Source organism: Ricinus communis, chromosome 5 (assembly GCF_019578655.1).
Source record: "Ricinus communis isolate WT05 ecotype wild-type chromosome 5, ASM1957865v1, whole genome shotgun sequence".
Classification (NCBI taxonomy): domain Eukaryota; kingdom Viridiplantae; phylum Streptophyta; class Magnoliopsida; order Malpighiales; family Euphorbiaceae; genus Ricinus; species Ricinus communis.
In genome coordinates, this window is record NC_063260.1 from 13,554,407 (window position 1) to 13,573,863 (window position 19,457).

Consider the following 19,457-nt stretch of genomic DNA (forward strand, 5'->3'; position numbering starts at 1 on the left):
GAATTAAAGGCGGAATAATATTATTATTTTTAAATAATAATTTTATTTTATAGAAATTGCTATTATTTTTCATATTGATTTCATTTTATAAACTAAATATGACCATAAATCTATATGTCAGGATTATGCTCCTTAAAGAAAGGGTGCTTTGTGGAGATTTATTTATTTTACAGTATATCTAGGAACATAATTTGGATAAGAAGATATTTGAAGAATGTGTAGTGTTTAAAGGAACAAAACACAGACAAAAGGATCAATAGAAATGGTAATGCTGCAGCTGTTGCATGAGCACTGGAATGCCGTTTCCAAATTGTCTAAAACAAGACATTGGTTGTTTCTAAAGCAATGCGAATTGTCAAATAGATCAAAAGCATTTTCTTGTCAAAGGCGGCGGTGTTCGCATATTTTTCCCCTTTCCTTCGGTTTAGTCCACATATGTTAAGAAAGATAGATATGTTCAATCTCGTTTGGCTGGTAAATACAATTTGTGTCGATAACTTTAGTATATGTACCCATTAGCTAATTTTCTAGTATTTCCATTTACTGATTGTATCTATGAAGAGAGTCAAATTGCAATTGCATATCCATTCATGTATGAGACAATCAAAATGTTCTAATAAGAAGACTAAATAAACGGTTTATCCAGGAAGGAGGGAGAGGAATCCAAACTATAAAAATAAATAAGTAAATAAAATATTTGTTTATAGGGTAATGTGAGTAATCAACTTCAGCTATAATATTCTTAGCAATTTTGATGTTTAAATGAAGAGTTTAAACATCGAAGGATGTTTTAGTTATATTTTGACATTATATTTAATTAAATTAATCTTTAAAATATATAATTATATACTTTTAAAAATAGTATAACAATTATGTTTTAATATCAACATTATATAATTAATAAATAATCTTAACATAATTTTTAAAATTAATTATATTGATGGATTTTTAAAATATTTATATTTTTAGAGTAATTTAATTATTACAGCAACTGTCAGAAATTTATGAAAATTTTATATTAATTTATTTTTATATTTTTATTTATAATTAAAATAATAATAAAAATCATGCGATGTATAATTAATAATTAAAAATTAAAATAATTACATGTTTAAATGAAGAGTTTTCTTAAAGGATGATAGAAATGAAAATTAAAAACTAAACAAAACAAAATAACATACATCCATCCAGTCCTGTAAAGAAATTTAAGTGTGAAATTTTTGTTTTAATATTAAAGAGGGTCCCAGTCCTTGCAGAGAGGAGTGGCCAATAATAAAAAAAAAAAAAAAAAAAAAAACGCGAATAACAGTAGAGGGGGTTTTAGGGCATTCATTCAAATAATATCTGAAAATCTAGGGCTTACCTTTCTTCATCAAATTTGCAAATTCTAATGGATCCTCAAGACCAACAAGATACCCTTCCTGGAGAAGAAACTAACAACTTCCACTCTCATGACGATAAGTCTCATTCTCACTCTGGAGATGGAGCTAGTCCCGGGTATATTTTTTTTTTTCGTTACTTTCCTTTTAATATTCGAAGTTTGCTTCTTTTATCTTGCATATGAAGATTAAGATTTTGATATTTTTTTATTTCTCTATTAATTTAGGTTAATTTAATTAAAATCGTGTTTGAATTCATTTTCTAATTTTCCTGTGAAATTTGCTTGCAGAAAAATTTTTATCGGAGGTTTAGCTAGAGAGACTACTACAGGTTAGTTTTTTTTAGCTAATTTTGTTTTTCTAATGTTTTATCATCTGTTTTATCAACTGTTTTTTAATTTTAATCTTTTTGGTGTTTAATGTTTGTTTTTGCAGCACAATTTGTTAAGCATTTTGGTAAATATGGTGAAATTACTGATTCTGTTATAATGAAGGACCGAAAGACTGGCCAACCTCGTGGATTTGGGTTTGTTACCTATGCTGATCCTTCTGTTGTTGATCAAGTTATTCAGGACTCCCATGTTATTAATGGCAAACAAGTAGGGCTAAGTTTTCCTCTTCATAAAGTTGAGTAAGTTTATCTTTTATCTGTTATTTCCTAGTCATGTTTATTGATTTTTGGTTGGCGGGATTTGGATTCTTTTATAGGTGGAAATCAAAAGAACAATACCAAAGGGAGCTATAGGAGCTAGGGATTTCAAGACAAAAAAGATTTTTGTAGGTGGAATTCCCACTACTGTGACTGAAGGTATATTCAAGTCTTTAAGCGGTTGTATTTTCTTATCATTTCATTGGAGTGTCAATTGTTTGATAAATGGACATGGACCCATGGACAGTCGAGTTCAAGGAATTCTTTATGCAATATGGTGAGGTCATTGAACACCAGATAATGCGTGATCACTCCACCAATCGCTCACGTGGCTTTGGTTTTATTACATTTGACACGGAGCAGGCAGTAGATGATCTTTTGGCTAAGGGGAATAAGCTTGAGTTGGCTGGAGGCCAGGTGAGTAGCCAACAGTTTATTATTCATTTTTTATTAGCGATGGTTCTTATATCCTTATTACCAGCCCTATAATTACAAGAGGAAAGAAAATTGGCGATGGTCTTATCAGAATGTGTTTTCAATACTCTTCTTTTTTCTACCGTACCGACAAGGTGAATGGAATTATTTCAAAGAATTTTCAGTGGCCCAAACTTAATTGATTATAGTTGAGTATTGAGATCATTGTCTGTCCTTGTTATTTTGCATGTTAATGCATTATGTAGAATTCTTGGAGAATCCAAGCTGTTTCTAGAAAACCCAAAAGAAAAAAGGTATATGACGTCTACTTGAAGGCCTTTAACTCCCTCAATCAAATGAATTTCTCTAAAATTGTATAATCTAAGTATTTCATCCACCATATCTTTGTTTATCATGTGGTTGATTATTGAGGTATTAATATTACTTTTATGTGGCTTACTGGCTTTATTATTCAATTGTTTAGATAGTTAACCGAGTGATAAATCCTTTAAATGGAATCTATGCAGTTGAGTTTATGCTAATACATTGCCATTCAGAATATAGCTGTGTGAATGTGTAGATACCTGTCAACAATCCACATTAGGGTAATTAACGATTTTTGTCTATTTCGATTTGGTTTCAGAGCTTCAATTTATATCAATTTGGTTATCACAGATAAATCGTCTATCAGCTGACCAATGTCAGTAAGATCCTGTGAAAAAATCCTTGGGAAACTGATGTTATTTGTGATTCATCTCTTCTTGACTAGTATGTAGGAATTTCACAAATTCCAACTTCTTAACTTTGTCTTCCCCTGTATCGATCTTGCAAAATTGGCAAAAATATCAGCCTTCCAGTGGATCTTTCATCAAGTTTGAGTGTTTTATTTCAGTTGAGATTAAATTCAAATATAATGACTAAATTGACACAGATTAACAATTTGTAACCTATTAGAAAGAAGTTTAATAACTATAGTTGTTATTTACCCAGCCAGTGCTAGCATTTGTTTTGTGCTCTGGTCAGGCATTAACTCGCCTTACCATTTTGTTTTCAAAACTAAACAGTATTACTTCTATATTCTTTCCAAAGCAAGTGTTGATAGAATTTATAGGGGGGCCATCTTTGATGGCATTTGATCCTCAATTAGTAAAAGTAGCAAAATGCTTAATAGTGTGATAGCTTATGTCTTTAACATGACACAGAAAAAGTCTAATGGATATGTAAAAAATAGATGTAATATATATAAATAACTTACTAGAAGGCAATAGGGTGAACACTTATCTGATCTGACTAATCTGCTAGTGTTCCCTTTCCGATATTATTTCAACTTAATCCTATGCTTTTTCTTTTTGTTATTGTCCAACTAGCTTGTTTCTATGTTTGCTTTAAAACAAGGTGGTTTGATCACTTAGGAAAGAAGTAGAATTGAGCATATAATTTCTTCTATTTTTATAAATAATTTTTGTTAAAGTTACATGCTTTTACCCATCATCTTCTGTTTACTCATTAAGTTTGTCTTTCTTTTTTAGGTTGAGATCAAGAAGGCAGAGCCAAAGAAGCCTAACCCCCCACTACCTTCTTCTAAGCGTTATAATGATTCAAGGCCTGGATTTGGTGATGCGTATGATGGATTTGGAGGCAGTGGCTTTGGTGGTGGTGGTGGTGGTGGTGGTGCTTATAGGTCTGGTGGGCCCTATGGAAGTAGATCTGGTACTTATGGTGGATATGGGGGAGGTGAATTTGGTGGATATGGAGGATATGGAGGTGGTGGTATTGGGGCTTACAGAGGGGAGCCCTCCTTTGGATATTCTGGCCGGTATGGAGGTAGCTTTAGCAGGGGTTATGACTTAGGAGGTGGTTATGGTGGCCCGGGAGAAGGCTATGGTGGGTATGGTAGTGGTGGAGGATCTGGCGGTGGCTACGGAGGTAGCTATGACTCTAGTCTTGGGGGTGGTTATGGAGGAAGCAGCGGGGGTTCCTACTATGGAAGTAGAGGGGGATATGGAGGTGCCGGTAGCGGTAGATACCATCCCTACGGGAGGTAGAAGGGGTGCAGTAGGAATTATTTTTGGTTTTGGGATTATAAAGTGTAACGGCTAAGTGAAGTTGTCACCGTTGTATTTGAGCTCTAGCTAGTTGTTAATTCAGTTAGGTTTCTATAACTTTGGCAAGCTGGTTCCTTTCCTCTGGACATTTTTTTTTTTAATTGAATGTTGAATCATTTCTTATTCTCATGTTTTACCAAGACTAGGATATCTAGGGCATCTTGAATTCCTTTCTTCTCTCTCTCTTTTTTTTTTTTTTTTTTTTTTTTATAAATTTCTAGACTTTGATCTGAGTAGCACTCATGGATTACAAATTGTGATGTACCCCTCTCATTATCAAAGACACCTGGAAATACAGATTGGGAGTTGCCCATTTTTTAATTCTCATTTCCTTTCCTTGTTTAATATTTAGAGCCCTTAGCAGTCTTGGTGGTGATTTAGTTCATCAGATTATACTTACATGCCATTTCATCAAATGGCTTATGTTATCTAACCCCTACGAATGTACTAAAAGATATTCATGATTAATATAGATTTTAATGTATTAAATAAGGTTTATTGTGACAATTGGAGTAGATTTAATCGGCACTTTTACTTATAAAAATTGTATAAATTCATTATTTTTACTAAATAGCCTAACAATTTATTTCAAAAAAAAACCTAAACAATAAAATGAAAACAGACAGTTAAAGAAAACACAATTAGCAAAGAAAATATTGAACTTGAAAGATTTTCTTTTTCCAGGAAAACTTAAAAGACTGTTAAGGCTATTTTTTCAGTTTTGTTGAAAATAATACAACCGAAGAAAATTTTGTTAAAAATATAAAAATGCTTAGAGTTATAATCTCTTTTTTAAGGGAAAAAAAGATCTGATAAAGTTCTGGCTTTCCTTCTCCCTTCTTTTCCAGTCTCATATTCACACATTACAAAGAAAAAGCCACACTGAAAGAAGGATAGAGAGAAATAGAGAGAAATGGCAATGGCGTCGCTAAATCTTGGATCATGTAAGAAGGTGCGACAGTCTTCATTTCTTAGGAGGTTTTTCTTTAGAGTAAACTTTTCCACTGCTTATTAAATTCCACGCAATTTTCCAATCCATCTTTTGATTCTCTTGATTCTTCTTTTGGTTAATCAAAGTTCTGATTTTACCAACCATTATAATGATCTGGGCAGACATCAGGTTTGCATGTATCGTGCAGAAAAAAAGAAAGAGAGAAAGATCAGTCTCACCCTTATAAAGTCATTGAGATTACTCCTCCTCCCAGGAACCTTGGCATCCGCTGCTTTCCTTCTGTAAGAGACTGATTCTTTTTATTGATTTTTGTGTGTCTTATTTAGTTAATTGGGTTAACATTGTTTATGCAAAAAGAACCTCACCTCCTCTCTCTCTCTCTTTTTTTTTTTTTTTTTTTTTTTTATAATTAGGTATGTGTTCTTTTGCTGCAATTTTATATCTAGTCATGATGTTTTTGGGTGGGCTTTTCATGTTTTTTTTTTCTTTTCTTGCATCATTGGGAATTCTAATGCTTCTCAATTTATTTTCTTAATAAAATATAAAAGTGATTTTAGTTTTATTATGATTGTTTTGTTTGCTTATCTGTTTTTTATGGATAAAGGTGTATTCTTTTTTGGTAAAAGTATAATATGTTTCTTCTTTTCTTTTTTCTTCTTTTGTCATTGTCATTAACATATAAGATTCAGAATCAACCTCTGGATACTATTGGTGTATATCAAATGCTTTTGTTGGTTTATCTTTTTTACTGTATAATTTATGCTAGGGTAAGTAAGAGAGAGATGAAACAGCTTTCAAATATTTTATAAGCAAATTAATGAATGTATGCTTCAACATTCTGTAAATGATTCAAATGTAAAAGCTTTATTGAACATATCAATAATTTCCATGAAAACAGGCAGGATTGGTTCAGACTGCTTAGATTAAGTGAAACTGGGTTGGAGATTTACTATGAGCAGGTAGCTTAACAAGGTAAAGAAGACACTAGATAGGAGATAAGGTTCAAGACTTATTACATGCAGTTAGCTTAATAGGTTAGTGATGGGTAGAACTTCTATGTAGCTCTCAATGACAAGGAACTGCTTGCCAGGTTCCCTGAGAGAACTGACACAGCGCAGGCAAATGGACAAATAGCTGCCATCATAACTCTATCTTCATCTCCATGTACCATTTGTTTGTTGAATAACAAATTGCCCTCTATATCTAGTTACCTACTTCGCACAGATTTTCTTTCTCTTTTGTTGCCAAAGAGAAAAAGATATATACTTAACTAAGAAATATCATTTTCAATAACTGGGTCCTGCCTGTTGGTGGTGCAGAAGGCTTCTCTAAGAACACCATTTAGACATCATAGTCTCAAAGCATACCAATACACAAGCTTATATTAGATTAGTAATGCAATCTAGATTGTTATTGTACAAGTTGCACCTCAGCCTGGAAATCCAGATTCCAATACCACACATCAAAAGTAAGACTACAAAGCAAAACTTAGGCAATTCTCAAATGCTAGTGCCTGTATTCGTTTATCTGAATAAAAATCCTATTTGAGTTCCTGATTAGCACAGTTATTTGCACCAAGTGATCCCTGTATGCTCATTTTAAAAGAACCAAAGATAGGAGGCTCCCATTGTTCTTCTCTGCTAATTTCTTGGCTTGAGTAGTTATTTACTGTTATTGCTGCATAGTATTGAATGCCTCTTGATAGTCATGATGATCACGGCTAGCTTTAGTTGTTATTTGCAATGATTTCCATTGAATACCATGTCTTTCTCACTCTCGAAGCATACCAAAGAAGAAAGGTTCCAGTCTACACAATTGATCATTTTCTGCTTCTTTCCATCTTCCAAAGGCCATTAGCCAATCCTAAAATGAATTACCGGGCATACAAGTTTTGAAACTGGAAACAGGTGAGTGGCTCCAGACTTCTTTTGCTAAAGGACCAGCAACATTTAGATGATTGATTGTCTTTTTGTCAATTATCATACCTCCTTGACAAATCCTTCCATGAACAGGCAGGCTGGAAAGCAAATATTTCCAGCAAAGAGAAATTGGTTACTGGAGGGGCATTTCTCCTCAATTTGGGGGCTCACTCATTTCCATATCCATAGGTCCACATCCACTGAACAAATTGCTCTTGTTGAACAACTCTTAGATTCCTAATAATGCCCTCATAATTGCAATAGGAAGGGAAAGGTAGTGACATGCCTTTAGATGAGTGAACTTGAACTGAAATTCGAATGACCTTTAATTGTGTATACTGCATAAAGAAACAGTTAAAAGAAGATGGAGGCTGCAAAAATAGACAGGAGTCCGAGTTTCCAGAATACTTTTTACAATGTAAGAACTTGACATGTAAAAGGGAAGAGGAGAAAGTTCGAGATGCATATCTTTTCTTTGCTGTCCAGGATTACACAGCTGGGGGGCACTCTAAATAGACATATGTTCCTATGATTGAAGACATTACAACTTGTTGATTAGGGTGGGGAAAAGAGTTGCAAAACATTATTGTTTGCAGATCATTCCGTAGTCTGAAGATATTGAATCTCTAATTACGGAAGATATGTTGGTGTATTTCGTGCTGAAATTGAAGTACATGGATATTTAGATTGAGAGGATAAATTCTTGCAAGAAAACAGTGATGGTCCCCATACAATGAGGTGACTGACATTGGTTTCTGTTCAGTGAGTTGTAAATGGCAGATATGCTTCCATTATTTCAGATTACAGAATGAATTGTATGCCTTTTTTTATCTCTCTCTTGAATTCTATGTGCACCATAGACAAGAAATTGGATAATCCATCTGTCATCTTTTGCTTTTTATGTGTGCTAGTGTATTCATTCATTAAAAGGGTAACGTAGGCCCAGATATAACCTGTTTAAAGATGGAAAATAGCATTGCTTATTTTATTTGAGCATTCAATTATTCTTGTATCTGTTCCTGATGTACTTAGTACCTTACCTTGTGTAGCAGAACTTGCAATGTGGGGAAAGTGTGACTATTGAAGGTCAAGCATATACCATTTCAGCTGTAACTCATAGGTATCAGCTTCGGAAGGGGAAGTATGAACCCAGGGAGAAGAGGCTTGATGTTTTATCCACAGGAAGATACATCTTGAACTTATATTTAGAAAACTTACTTGAACAATCTTGACATTTTAACCCTAATGCCAATTTGCAATTATTATCATTATCATGTATTCATCATGTTCTTAGCTACTTAATCATCTGTATGTATTGTGATAATTGAGATCTTGTAGAGAAGATAGCTACAAAAACTTAGGTATCCAAATTAACTATTGGACAGGATTAAACAATAAAATTACTATCTTGAGGGACCAAATTGAACCCAAGAAAGGAGAATAATTTGGTACATTGCACACTGAAAATGATTGTTTTTAACATGCCTATGTGATTGGTAACACTCGCCCCCACAACTTTGGGGGTGCTTTGTCTTGGTAACCCCACCTTTAGAAAACATTAAAAATCATTACACGTGTCATGATCTCAACCCCTTATATGGATGCCTTCTCAGTTCGCACCAAACACAACCCTCATCCACTTGTCTTGGCCCCACTAGAAATCTTCCCACTTTCTCTGATCAGACGGCTAACGGCATTTCAATCACATCTCGCTCTACCCCACTAAAACATCTTCGCCGTTTGATCAGAATATCTCTTTTTCAGGTCAAGACTGGTAGTAGTTACTGGTTACTCGAACCCACTTCTGCGGACTACTCAACCACCATATTCCTGGCGTCTGCCCTACACCCTTTTGTGGGTCCCTTTCAAAAAGGCAGGACCCGCCGGCGTGACAGGATGGTCCCCATGTGTCTGGACTGGAAGTAGAAAAAATGTAGACATTAGATTAGATGGTTGGGGGCACCCATAACAGTAAAAGACGTTTCTGTCCTTGGAGATTAGTTAAAGGAAGTGGAGGTGTTAATCATTAGTTAGGGGCTGTGATTAGTTAAGTGCCACTTTTAGGCGTATTTATATTATCATGCAGCGGAGCATGACAGCCGGCCACGTGCTATTGTTGGGGATTCCACGTGCGCGCATGTGAGTCTTCCCTCCCCCTCCTCCTCCCGCTCGCTAATGAGGTTAATTAGATTAGTATAAATCCATGTGATTATCAGTTATAGAAAAACATTAAATTACTTGGAAATCATAATCCTAAAATGTTTTACTATTGATGATTTAAATGCATTGGATAAAGTGCAAATTTTAAGTGTCATTTTTTATAAATAATGACTGAAAAATTCTATTTTTAATTTTTATTTAGCATTTTTTCTCATATTTTAAAAAAATTTAGAAAAGAAAGGAACACCAACTTTATTATATTTGAATGTCTAAAGAGAATATTGGATTTACTAATTTAATAAATTATCAAAATAATAAATTTGATTTATTAAACTCTAATTTAACTATGATAATCAATGAGATGTTTTAAACATTACCATATTTTACACTCATTTATATATAATAATTTTTTTTTAAAAAAAAATATAATGTAAATAAAATAGATATAACAATTTACAAAGATCTAAAGTTTTGCCATTGAGTTTTTTTAAGATTTGTTTAAAAGAAAATTAGTTTTACATATAAATTAATCAATTCTAACGAAATTTGCTGACTTGGCTTTTTAATTGTACACTTATTTTACTGCATTAATTTTCATATGAGCAAGTTTTATAATATCTATCTAATATTTTTATAATCCATTTATTCAGAAAAATGAGAAAGTTATTTGATCTTGATTCCAAAACTATATCTGTTTTCAAGATTGAAGATATAAGCCTCTTTTTTTCTTAATATTCTTTATGAATTATGTGTACATTAACAAACATTTATTTTGATATACTTTTAGACTTTAATTTGAAAAATCTATTAAATTTTAAATAATATATTATATGATAATTCTAATTACCTGTAATATACACTTTTTTCCTCTTCACTTTAATAAGAAAATAATCTTTAATTCATACATAAAATTAGCAAATCTTTTATGACATTGGAATTGCTTTATATTATATTTTAATCAAATAAATATATGATAATAAATAATAAATGGGATTTTTTGATATTTTATAAGTGAGAATTTAAATAATTAATTAATAAATAAAAAGTTAGTAAATAGATTTTTTTTTATAAATAAAGAAAGAGCAGTGATAAACACTTCTTTTTATTACTTTTTTCTATCAATAAGACATGTATCATATTTTAAAATTAATATATAAATTATAAATTAAGAAATATTATAATTTAATAATAATAAAATGCTTATTTTATATATTTTATATAGCATAATTGTATTCATAAAATTAAGCTTCAAATTTACGTTTTTAATTGATTAGCAATTATAACATGAAAACTTTTGAATTATAAATTTAAATTTTTAATATTATTATTATTTTTTTACAGAGAATGAAATATTTTATTTAAAAGATATCTGTTTTAATAAAACAAAATAATTAATTTAAATCTCTCATTTAACAATGAATAATAATTTTATATTAACAAAAACATTAAAGAAAAATATAGAATAAAATAATAAAAGTCGAAAATAAAGAATTTTAAAATCATAAGAATGTCATAAAAATGCAATTTTGATTTGTTTTATGTAATAAAATATAAAAGATATGTAGAAGAGAAAGTAGTAAAAATAAGTTTATTTAGCACTCCTGATAAAGAGAAAGAATGAAAAATAAAAACAAAGAGTTAGGATAATAAATAGCAATTATAAGTGGCGGGAGCGCCCCAACACTTAATGAGTAAGGTGGCCCAGTCCCTGTCCACTTAATTACTCTATTTCTTTTTTCTTTTTCTTTTTTAATTTAAAAAATTAAAAGCAAGAAAGAAGCAAAAACAACGACAAGCTTTTATTTTAATTTTTTCCTTTTACAAGTTTTAATCAAAATCTTTGCTTGTGAGTAAGTTGTCTTTGATTATCTTCTTTCTGCTACAAATTTATACGAATGATCCTTTCTTTCTTTCATTTTCCCGTTCGTAATAACGACGAAAATTTAACAGAAACAACTTTTCGCAAGCACAAAATTTAATCATTTATCATTATTCTATAACTATTCCTATTTCTTTCTTTCTTTCTCTCTCTCTCTCTCTCTCGTTTCGATCCGATCTTAAATAACAACAAATAGCAAAGTTGTTTCACTTTCTCCTTGTGAACCTCTGTTTTCTGGGGTTTTCTTCCCCTTAATTTCTTCATTTTTATTGGTTATATTCACAGTTAGCACTCATGCAAAATAGCTCCTTGCGCATTGCTTTCTCTCTTCTTTAATCAGGTAATACTTTGTTTTTTGTTTTTGTTTTTTTTTTTCTTTTGCTTCTTTTCCACTTCTTTTACTTCTTTATTTCTCTTCTGGGTGTCCTCTAATTTTCTTTGTTTGCTTTTCTTTTGAGTTTCTTGATTAACTATTATAAAACTGAAGAAAGAAAAAAACTTTATCTTTGTTTTCTTTCTTTTTTCTTTCAAGAACAAGTTGTTTAACTAAATATTACACTTTTTTCTTTCTTTCTTTTTCTTGTTTCTAATTCATTTGTGCAATTGGGAGTATTGAGAAGGTTGTTTATCGTGGCAGTTTCTGATTGGGAAAGTCAATGCAAAAAGTTTGGATTTGTATGAGATTTTTGAAATCTTTAGTCTTTTTAATGCTTGAAAAGGTTAGATTTTGACGTTCATTTGATTTTATATGAAGTAACGGTTTATATCTTGATTTCCTCAGCTTTATAATATAACAACATATCTTGTTATTATCTCCGTTACGTTTGGAGTTTGTCTTGATTATAGTACTTCATGAGTTGGTTTGATATATGGTATCTGCGGATTCTACAATTTATTGTTTTTCTTGTTTGAATATAATAACTATCATAGCCATTTGCGTCTCTATCTTTAATTGCCTAGTTCTTGTAACTGGTCCTTGATTTTAGATAAAAGGACAATTTAATTTCAAGGTTCTGTCATTAATAGTGGCTTGGCTGTCATTGATAGCTCTTAGCTCTAAAGTATATTGTGCTTGATTGGATTTTGGTGTGATTAGCTTTGGCGTAAAGTTGCTTCATGGAGTCATTTGGTAATGGATTCAGTACTTCATTGAAGAGTCAGAATTCAACATCTACAATAGGTGATGATTCTTCATGCACATCTGGGGTTCCTCACCCTTCTCGGCCCCCATCTGCAAAACAATCTAGATACAAAGGAGCTTCCTCCATGCACTATGCTGGTGTTCGTAATCCTGGAATGAACCATGTAAATGGTTCTGTTGCAAATCAGAAGCATTCTTATAGAACTGCCCATGATCCTATGCAACGTGAGGAATTGCCCAACATGGCCAAACACTTTTATAGCCTAAATAAGGATAAATCTCAGTTTGTGGGTCCTATTGAAGACTTTGATCAATCAGCAGAAAGTTCTCCTGAGAAGAAGGTTTTGATGCTAGAAGGCAAATCTTTAGTCAAGCATCATATTGAAGATCCTGGGAATTCTAATTCAAGTGGCTCGCTTGAATCTGAAAGTGTTGTCTCGGCTTCGTGTGAAGGAGCAGTTAGGGTGCTTAGTAACCACATGGCATCTCAATCAGCCATAAGTTTTTGTGCAAGTCCTCCAAACAGTGTGTACACTGCTACTGTTTATGCGGAAGCGAAACAGAGTTTCACCAACACTGAAGTTAGTGAAGAAGCAAGCTTCATTGACAAACCTAGTGAAAGTGGTGATATAAGTAACGTCTATGACACGGAGAGCAGGAAGACAAGTATCTATAGGGGCAGCACGGATAGTGATGTTAGTGATGAAAGCAGCTCAAGTAGTTTAACCAGTGCCTTGTACAAGCCCCATAAAGCAAATGATATTAGATGGGAAGCAATTCAAGTTGTCCGATCTCGTGAGGGAGCATTAGGGTTGAATCACTTTAAATTGTTAAGGAGACTGGGATGTGGAGACATAGGTAGTGTTCATCTAGCAGAATTGACTGGCACGAGAACTTATTTTGCAATGAAAATTATGGATAAAGCAGCACTAGCAGCCCGGAAGAAGCTTCCAAGGGCTCAAACTGAACGAGAGATACTTCAGTCTCTGGATCATCCGTTTCTACCAACTTTATATACACATTTTGAAACAGAAAAGTTCTCTTGCTTGTTGATGGAGTTCTGCCCTGGAGGCGACCTGCATGCACTCAGGCAAAGACAGCCTGGGAAGTACTTTCCAGAGCATGCTGCTCGGTTAGAAACTCTTTCCTTATTTCCCATGCTGTTTGTTACATTGGCATTTATAGTTTATATTATTGCTTACGAACTCCTGCCGATGTATGCTTTCCAAGTTTTGGTATCTTTAATCTCATTAATGGAAAACCGGTGAAATTTCTTGTTAAGACCATTATTTGAGTTGATGGACTTTCCTATGGACCAGATCTGCATCAGAAAAGAGAAGGGAAAGGGAATGCGGGTTTGCTATTGACAAGTATTTTGCTTTGCTTAAAGATATACTAAGAATGGAGCTACTTGTCTCCTTGTTTTGCTTCTTTTTTTTTTTGTTATCTTTTCCTGTTTTTCTTAAGAAAACAGTTAAGAAGCTAGATGAACACTGCTAACTGGTGCTTATAATTTCTAATTTTGATTATCATTTATCCAATAGGCTGCATCCAACTCTGGACTATTGCCCCCAGTTATATCATCCCTATCTAACCATGAAAATTCATTTTTATATAGAGATTCTAGTTCCTGCAACATTTTTAAGGACCCATGTTATGATGAAATATTCTCCATAAGCAGCATGGTGTTGCTTTAAGCTAATTACAGCTATGGTCTTTATTCTTAATTCTGGATTTCTGGTTAATTGTTTGCATGAATTGATATACTCCAACAACCCTTTACACTTTGAGATGATTTTTGTTTTCTTTGGAAGTATTATAAGGTGATGAAGGAAAAGTTTTATCATTTAGATGCACCTATCATCTGAAAAAAAGTTCTATTTGTTATTGCTATGTAAGGTTGAACTGCTGTTCAAGGTAAAAATAGGTGCAAGTTTAAAACCAACTAGTGCTCAGAAGTTGAAACAGACAGAATAAGGAAATTCCAATCAGGACAGTTTTTTTAACACAATTACTTTAGTAGAATCGTAGTAGTTCATGCAGCAGATATGTTATGCAATGACAGGTGAGCAGAGAAACCATGAGGATATAGTTCTTTTACTTTAATGATAGTGTTAGTTTTTGGGTATGGTTTTGTAGACACATTTTTCATAATCTTTTAGTTCATTAATTTCCGTTTTATTTCTGCAGGTTTTATGTTGCAGAAGTTCTCCTTGCTTTGGAGTACTTGCACATGCTAGGGATCATTTACAGGGACCTTAAACCAGAGAATGTTTTGGTAAGGGAAGATGGGCATATAATGCTTTCAGATTTTGACCTCTCTCTAAGATGTGCTGTCTGCCCAACTCTGGTTAAATCATCACACTCAACCTTGGAGTCGAAGAATTCAGCATACTGTGTGCAGCCAGCTTGCATTGAGCCAACCTGTGTGATGCAGCCTGATTGCATCCAACCAGCATGTTTTGGACCACGCTTCTTGTCAAAGTCCAAGAAAAATAAGAAAAATAAGCCAAAGAATGAAACGAATCATCAAGTAACCCCTCTCCCTGAGCTTATTGCTGAACCCACAAATGCTCGATCGATGTCCTTTGTGGGCACGCACGAGTACCTGGCACCTGAAATTATTAAAGGAGAAGGCCATGGAAGTGCTGTAGATTGGTGGACATTTGGGGTCTTTCTTTATGAACTTTTGTTTGGTAAAACTCCTTTCAAGGGGGCAGGAAACCGGGCCACACTGTTTAATGTGATTGGGCAGCCGTTAAGATTTCCAGATTCACCTCCTGTGAGTTTTGCTGCTAGGGACTTGATCAGAGGTTTACTAGTTAAAGAACCACAGCACCGTCTCGCCTACAGGCGAGGGGCTACTGAAATAAAACAACATCCATTCTTTCAGAGTGTAAATTGGGCACTGATTCGGTGTACGAATCCCCCAGATGTGCCGAAACAAGCCATGATTGATTTTCTTATGAGAGCGGATGTGCCAAAAACAACCCAAGCAGCAGGGAATGTGCCAGGCATAGATGTGAAGCCTTCAGGTAATTATCTAGAGATTGATTTCTTTTGAGTTCTGTGATTGGTTTACGTAGTCAAACCAGCTTCTATAGCCTCGTGCATGCTGTATGCGTCGATGGGTTCCTCTTCCATTGTAAGGGGGTGCCTTGACAGCCACATGTAACCTCTTATAAACAAAGCATGATAACAAACAACACTGAGGAAATGCAAATGCGAAATTAACTGAGGAATGAAGCTTACTTCCCTTCCAATCCTATCAAAACTGTTGCCTCTTGCTTCCAAGTCAATGTATAGTTTCGCAATATCCATAAGCATTGATTTTGTTTGTTTGCAATTGAATCGGTGTCTGTGATTACCTTAAAAGTCTGCAATACAATTTTTATTGTAAGAGGCCGCTGAGGGAAATGCAATCTTACTTTTGTATATGTTATACCAATCTACGCCATTGTCCTTTTCTTTTGCCCATTGGCACTTGGAAATGAGACTGGCTGCAATAATAATAATACTTTCCATGAAATATTGTTACATGAAAATGATAATATTAAAAGAAATTGTTTTCTGAAAGAAGAATTATTGGACAAATTTATGGTAAGTCATGCTAAAAGGCCCCACCAATGATAATTTCGTAAGAGCGTGCGTCAGCAGCCTTTTAACCCAACTCCACATTAAATTGAGCTTATGTGGATTTTATAACTTAGTCCTAATTCAAAAATAATTATTCAAAATTGCCCTACTTTTCAACTCATTCTCTTATTCCCCTTTATAAACAATATTATTATTTTACCATAAATTTGAGATGCAAACAAATTTAGAAAATTAAAATAAGGAGGAATTGTGCTGTTTACTTCATAATTTTTACCAAATGTTCTATCAGAAAAAACAGCAATAATAATTGTTATCAAATAAAAATAAAAAATTAGAGTGAAATCTATATATAGATATTAATTTCTTGAACATAAATTTTTTATTTTGATACGTTTATTTATTTTTGACACGTTGGATTCAAGGTTATTTGTAATTTTATAGTTTTTTCACAATTAATTTATTGATTTTAAATTGAACACTGATTCTAATTTTAAAAAATAGCACATTAATTATAATTAATTCTACATAAATTTAATTATATAGAATTTTAAATTAATTTTCATTTCATTCAAAGCACCTAAGTTGTAAATTTATAAATAAATTTTATAAATTTTGTAGATTTCAACCAAATACAATATAAAAATTCAAATTATACATAGTAACTTTAAAAGATATAAAGTTTGCTGAAGTAGCTTAACTAAGAATACACTTTGCATTATTTAATATAGAAAGATATTCAACTTTATATAATTAACCAAATTGATAAATATTAAATAGGTTTGAGAATATTATGAAATAATAATACATTTTTATTTTTAATATATAAATAGACTTAAAGAATTATATAAATAACATCTAGATTCGACTATTATGGATAATATTAATATAAGAATTATTCGTATAGAATTGATCACTCGAATATATTATTTTTAGAGTAAATGATGGAATTCATTAATAAGATATTTTTATTTTGTCCGAAAAAGTTATATAATTTTAAAATGTAGAAATAAACTTTTACTAATGTAAATTAATATATTTGTATAGAGATAAATCATTTCTACCTTTTTACAATTTTACTCCTAATATTTTTCTTGTGGCTCGCATATGGTGTTGAAGTAAATTTTGAGATAAATAACTTGTAAATCAATTTAAATAGTGATATATAGGGCCCTCCTTGCACTTTTAAGACTTAGCAGCATAAGTGAACATTAAATGTGCATTTTTGCCCCTAATATTTAGGTCAAAGAGCGAATTGGCCTCTAATTTATTTTTTTAAGTAAATAATAAAAAAGCACAGATTAGATGAAAAAATAAACTTTCGTTATACATACATAATGTGGCATTTTATTTTGACTTTTATTAAAAATAAAATTACTGGAGGTCCATAGTGCCATATGTTTTTTTATTTTTGTTATTATAAAAAGAAAAAAAAACAAAAAAGAAAAAAAGATCGGATCAGAGCATAAAGGAAAGTAAATAGGTCATATAATTCATGTGACATGTTTAGTTATTTGTTAACGCAGTAGTCTTTACACTTATAATCTCTGTAATTTGACAGGAAAAAGGACAATAATATTTTATTGATGTGGATTTATAATACCCACTTTTAATAAAAAAAAATTTGGTCTAATAATGTGCCAAAATGACACAGAAATGTAATTTTTGTCTAAGATAACATGACTAGTTAATAAAAGTAATATATATGTATGTTTACTCGTATTGATGACTGCATAATTGAGTTTTTATAGTCCTAGTAAAAAACAATTGTTAAATATATCCATGAGTAACTAAAACAATTGCACTAACTAATAAAATGAAGAAACTAGCAAGTGTAATAAGCATTAAAACCACGAAGTTCAACCAACCAAAACTAATAACAGATACGGTAAGATTGTCTTCTATGCTCCTTAGGTTACAAACAAGGCTCTACTTGCTCATATTTTCAAAGAGTTTAGTAAGAGAGGCACTTTTGTTGGATGATAATGTTAAAACAATTTTAGAAAAGGTTTGATAAAGAATTTTTTGGGGTTGTGAAAAATATTATTACATGATCGGATAAAAATTTGTTACGAAATCTGGTAATTTTAATATAATGCTCATAAAAGGAGAACAAATAAAGAAAATAGAAGAGGCTAATAAAGAAAGAGTTTTTATTTTTCACTTCCTTTATTTGTACTGAATATATTTTTATCCCACATTAGCCATTGACTAACAAATTGAAGTTTTATTAAATCTACAGTTAATAGAGGGGCTTAAATAACATATTTTGGCCAATTTTATGTTTAATTGCTCCAAGAAAATAGTTAGGGGGCAAATGTCTACTCCATCAAACATGAGGGGCAAAAATGCACCTTCTCCCTTTTTCTTTTAATGATTGATTGGAATATGGTCCTAGCTGTTTAAATAGGAGCGTGGAGAAGCAAACGCGTGGAAAGCAACCGTCGGTTCTGAATTTCTCATTTTTTATTAAACGAACAATTGTTAGGTTAGAATGACAAGCCGGTAGCGTAACTGTCCAAACAGATAAATTGCGCCAGGCGATAAGAAAAGCAATTTGTTAAAAAGAAAAAAAAGGCTTTAACACGTCTGCTGCTGAAGTGGTTCGTTGTGGTTGGGCCTTCAAATTTTAGTACTTGTAGACAGTAACTTTAGTTGTAACTAGAGTCAATTTCCCCAGTTTATGGGGTCGTACATCATATATATGTATGCTCACAATTTAATTTATTCTCAAAATATCTGTGACTAATCACAGATGAATTGACAATAGCTTTATAAAATAACTGAATTTAACGTGTCAAAAATAATTTTAAATTAATTATTCTTTAATTTAGTTTGACATTAGTTTCACAGAATTTTTTGTATAATTTTTTTGAATAAATTGTTTTAATTAAATAAATATTCATACATATTTATATATTATTAGTCATTCACTCATACGTTGTTATTATTATTTTAAATTATAAAATTAAACTAATAAATATAATTTAATAAATTTATAATATTTAATATTATTTTATAAAATTTAAAAAATAATATTAAATTAACTATTTTAATTTTTTAATTTTTAAAATTCTAAAATTTTATCAAATATAATATATAAAAATTATTTTAGAGACTATCTATTAATTAATTTTAATATTATATTAATATAATTGATATTATCTCTTAAGAAATAAAAATTTATTATATAATTAAAAAATTAATTTATTATTAAATATAATATTAAAAATATAATTTAAATGATATTTTTAGAGTGGAATTA

General features: G+C 31.8%; 3 protein-coding genes across 4 annotated transcripts; all 3 read left to right on the forward strand.

The window, feature by feature from the left end:
* Positions 1-1,240: 1,240 nt before the first annotated feature.
* Positions 1,241-8,686, forward strand: LOC107261440 (heterogeneous nuclear ribonucleoprotein 1). The gene is made up of 9 exons (XM_015720676.3): positions 1,241-1,497; positions 1,670-1,710; positions 1,815-1,978; positions 2,088-2,187; positions 2,276-2,445; positions 3,972-5,538; positions 5,661-5,780; positions 7,282-7,406; positions 8,471-8,686. The coding sequence occupies exons 1-6, from the start codon at positions 1,391-1,393 to the stop codon at positions 4,485-4,487; spliced, it is 1,098 nt and encodes a 365-aa protein (XP_015576162.2). The 5' UTR covers positions 1,241-1,390; the 3' UTR covers positions 4,488-5,538; positions 5,661-5,780; positions 7,282-7,406; positions 8,471-8,686.
* LOC107261443 lies at positions 5,358-8,686 on the forward strand. 2 transcript variants are annotated; one of them, XM_048373713.1, is made up of 3 exons: positions 5,358-5,499; positions 5,661-5,780; positions 8,471-8,686. In XM_048373713.1, the coding sequence occupies exons 1-3, from the start codon at positions 5,461-5,463 to the stop codon at positions 8,648-8,650; spliced, it is 339 nt and encodes a 112-aa protein (XP_048229670.1). In that variant the 5' UTR covers positions 5,358-5,460; the 3' UTR covers positions 8,651-8,686. The 2 variants fall into 2 exon arrangements, with proteins under 2 accessions (XP_048229670.1, XP_025013534.1); XM_025157766.2 differs by having other exon boundaries at positions 5,405-5,538.
* Positions 8,687-11,410: 2,724 nt separating this feature from the next.
* On the forward strand, positions 11,411-16,035 carry LOC8281795 (protein kinase PVPK-1). The gene is made up of 3 exons (XM_015720710.3): positions 11,411-11,797; positions 12,554-13,730; positions 14,789-16,035. Exons 2-3 carry the CDS (start codon positions 12,574-12,576, stop codon positions 15,660-15,662), a joined length of 2,031 nt encoding a protein of 676 aa, XP_015576196.1. The 5' UTR covers positions 11,411-11,797; positions 12,554-12,573; the 3' UTR covers positions 15,663-16,035.
* Positions 16,036-19,457: the final 3,422 nt, after the last annotated feature.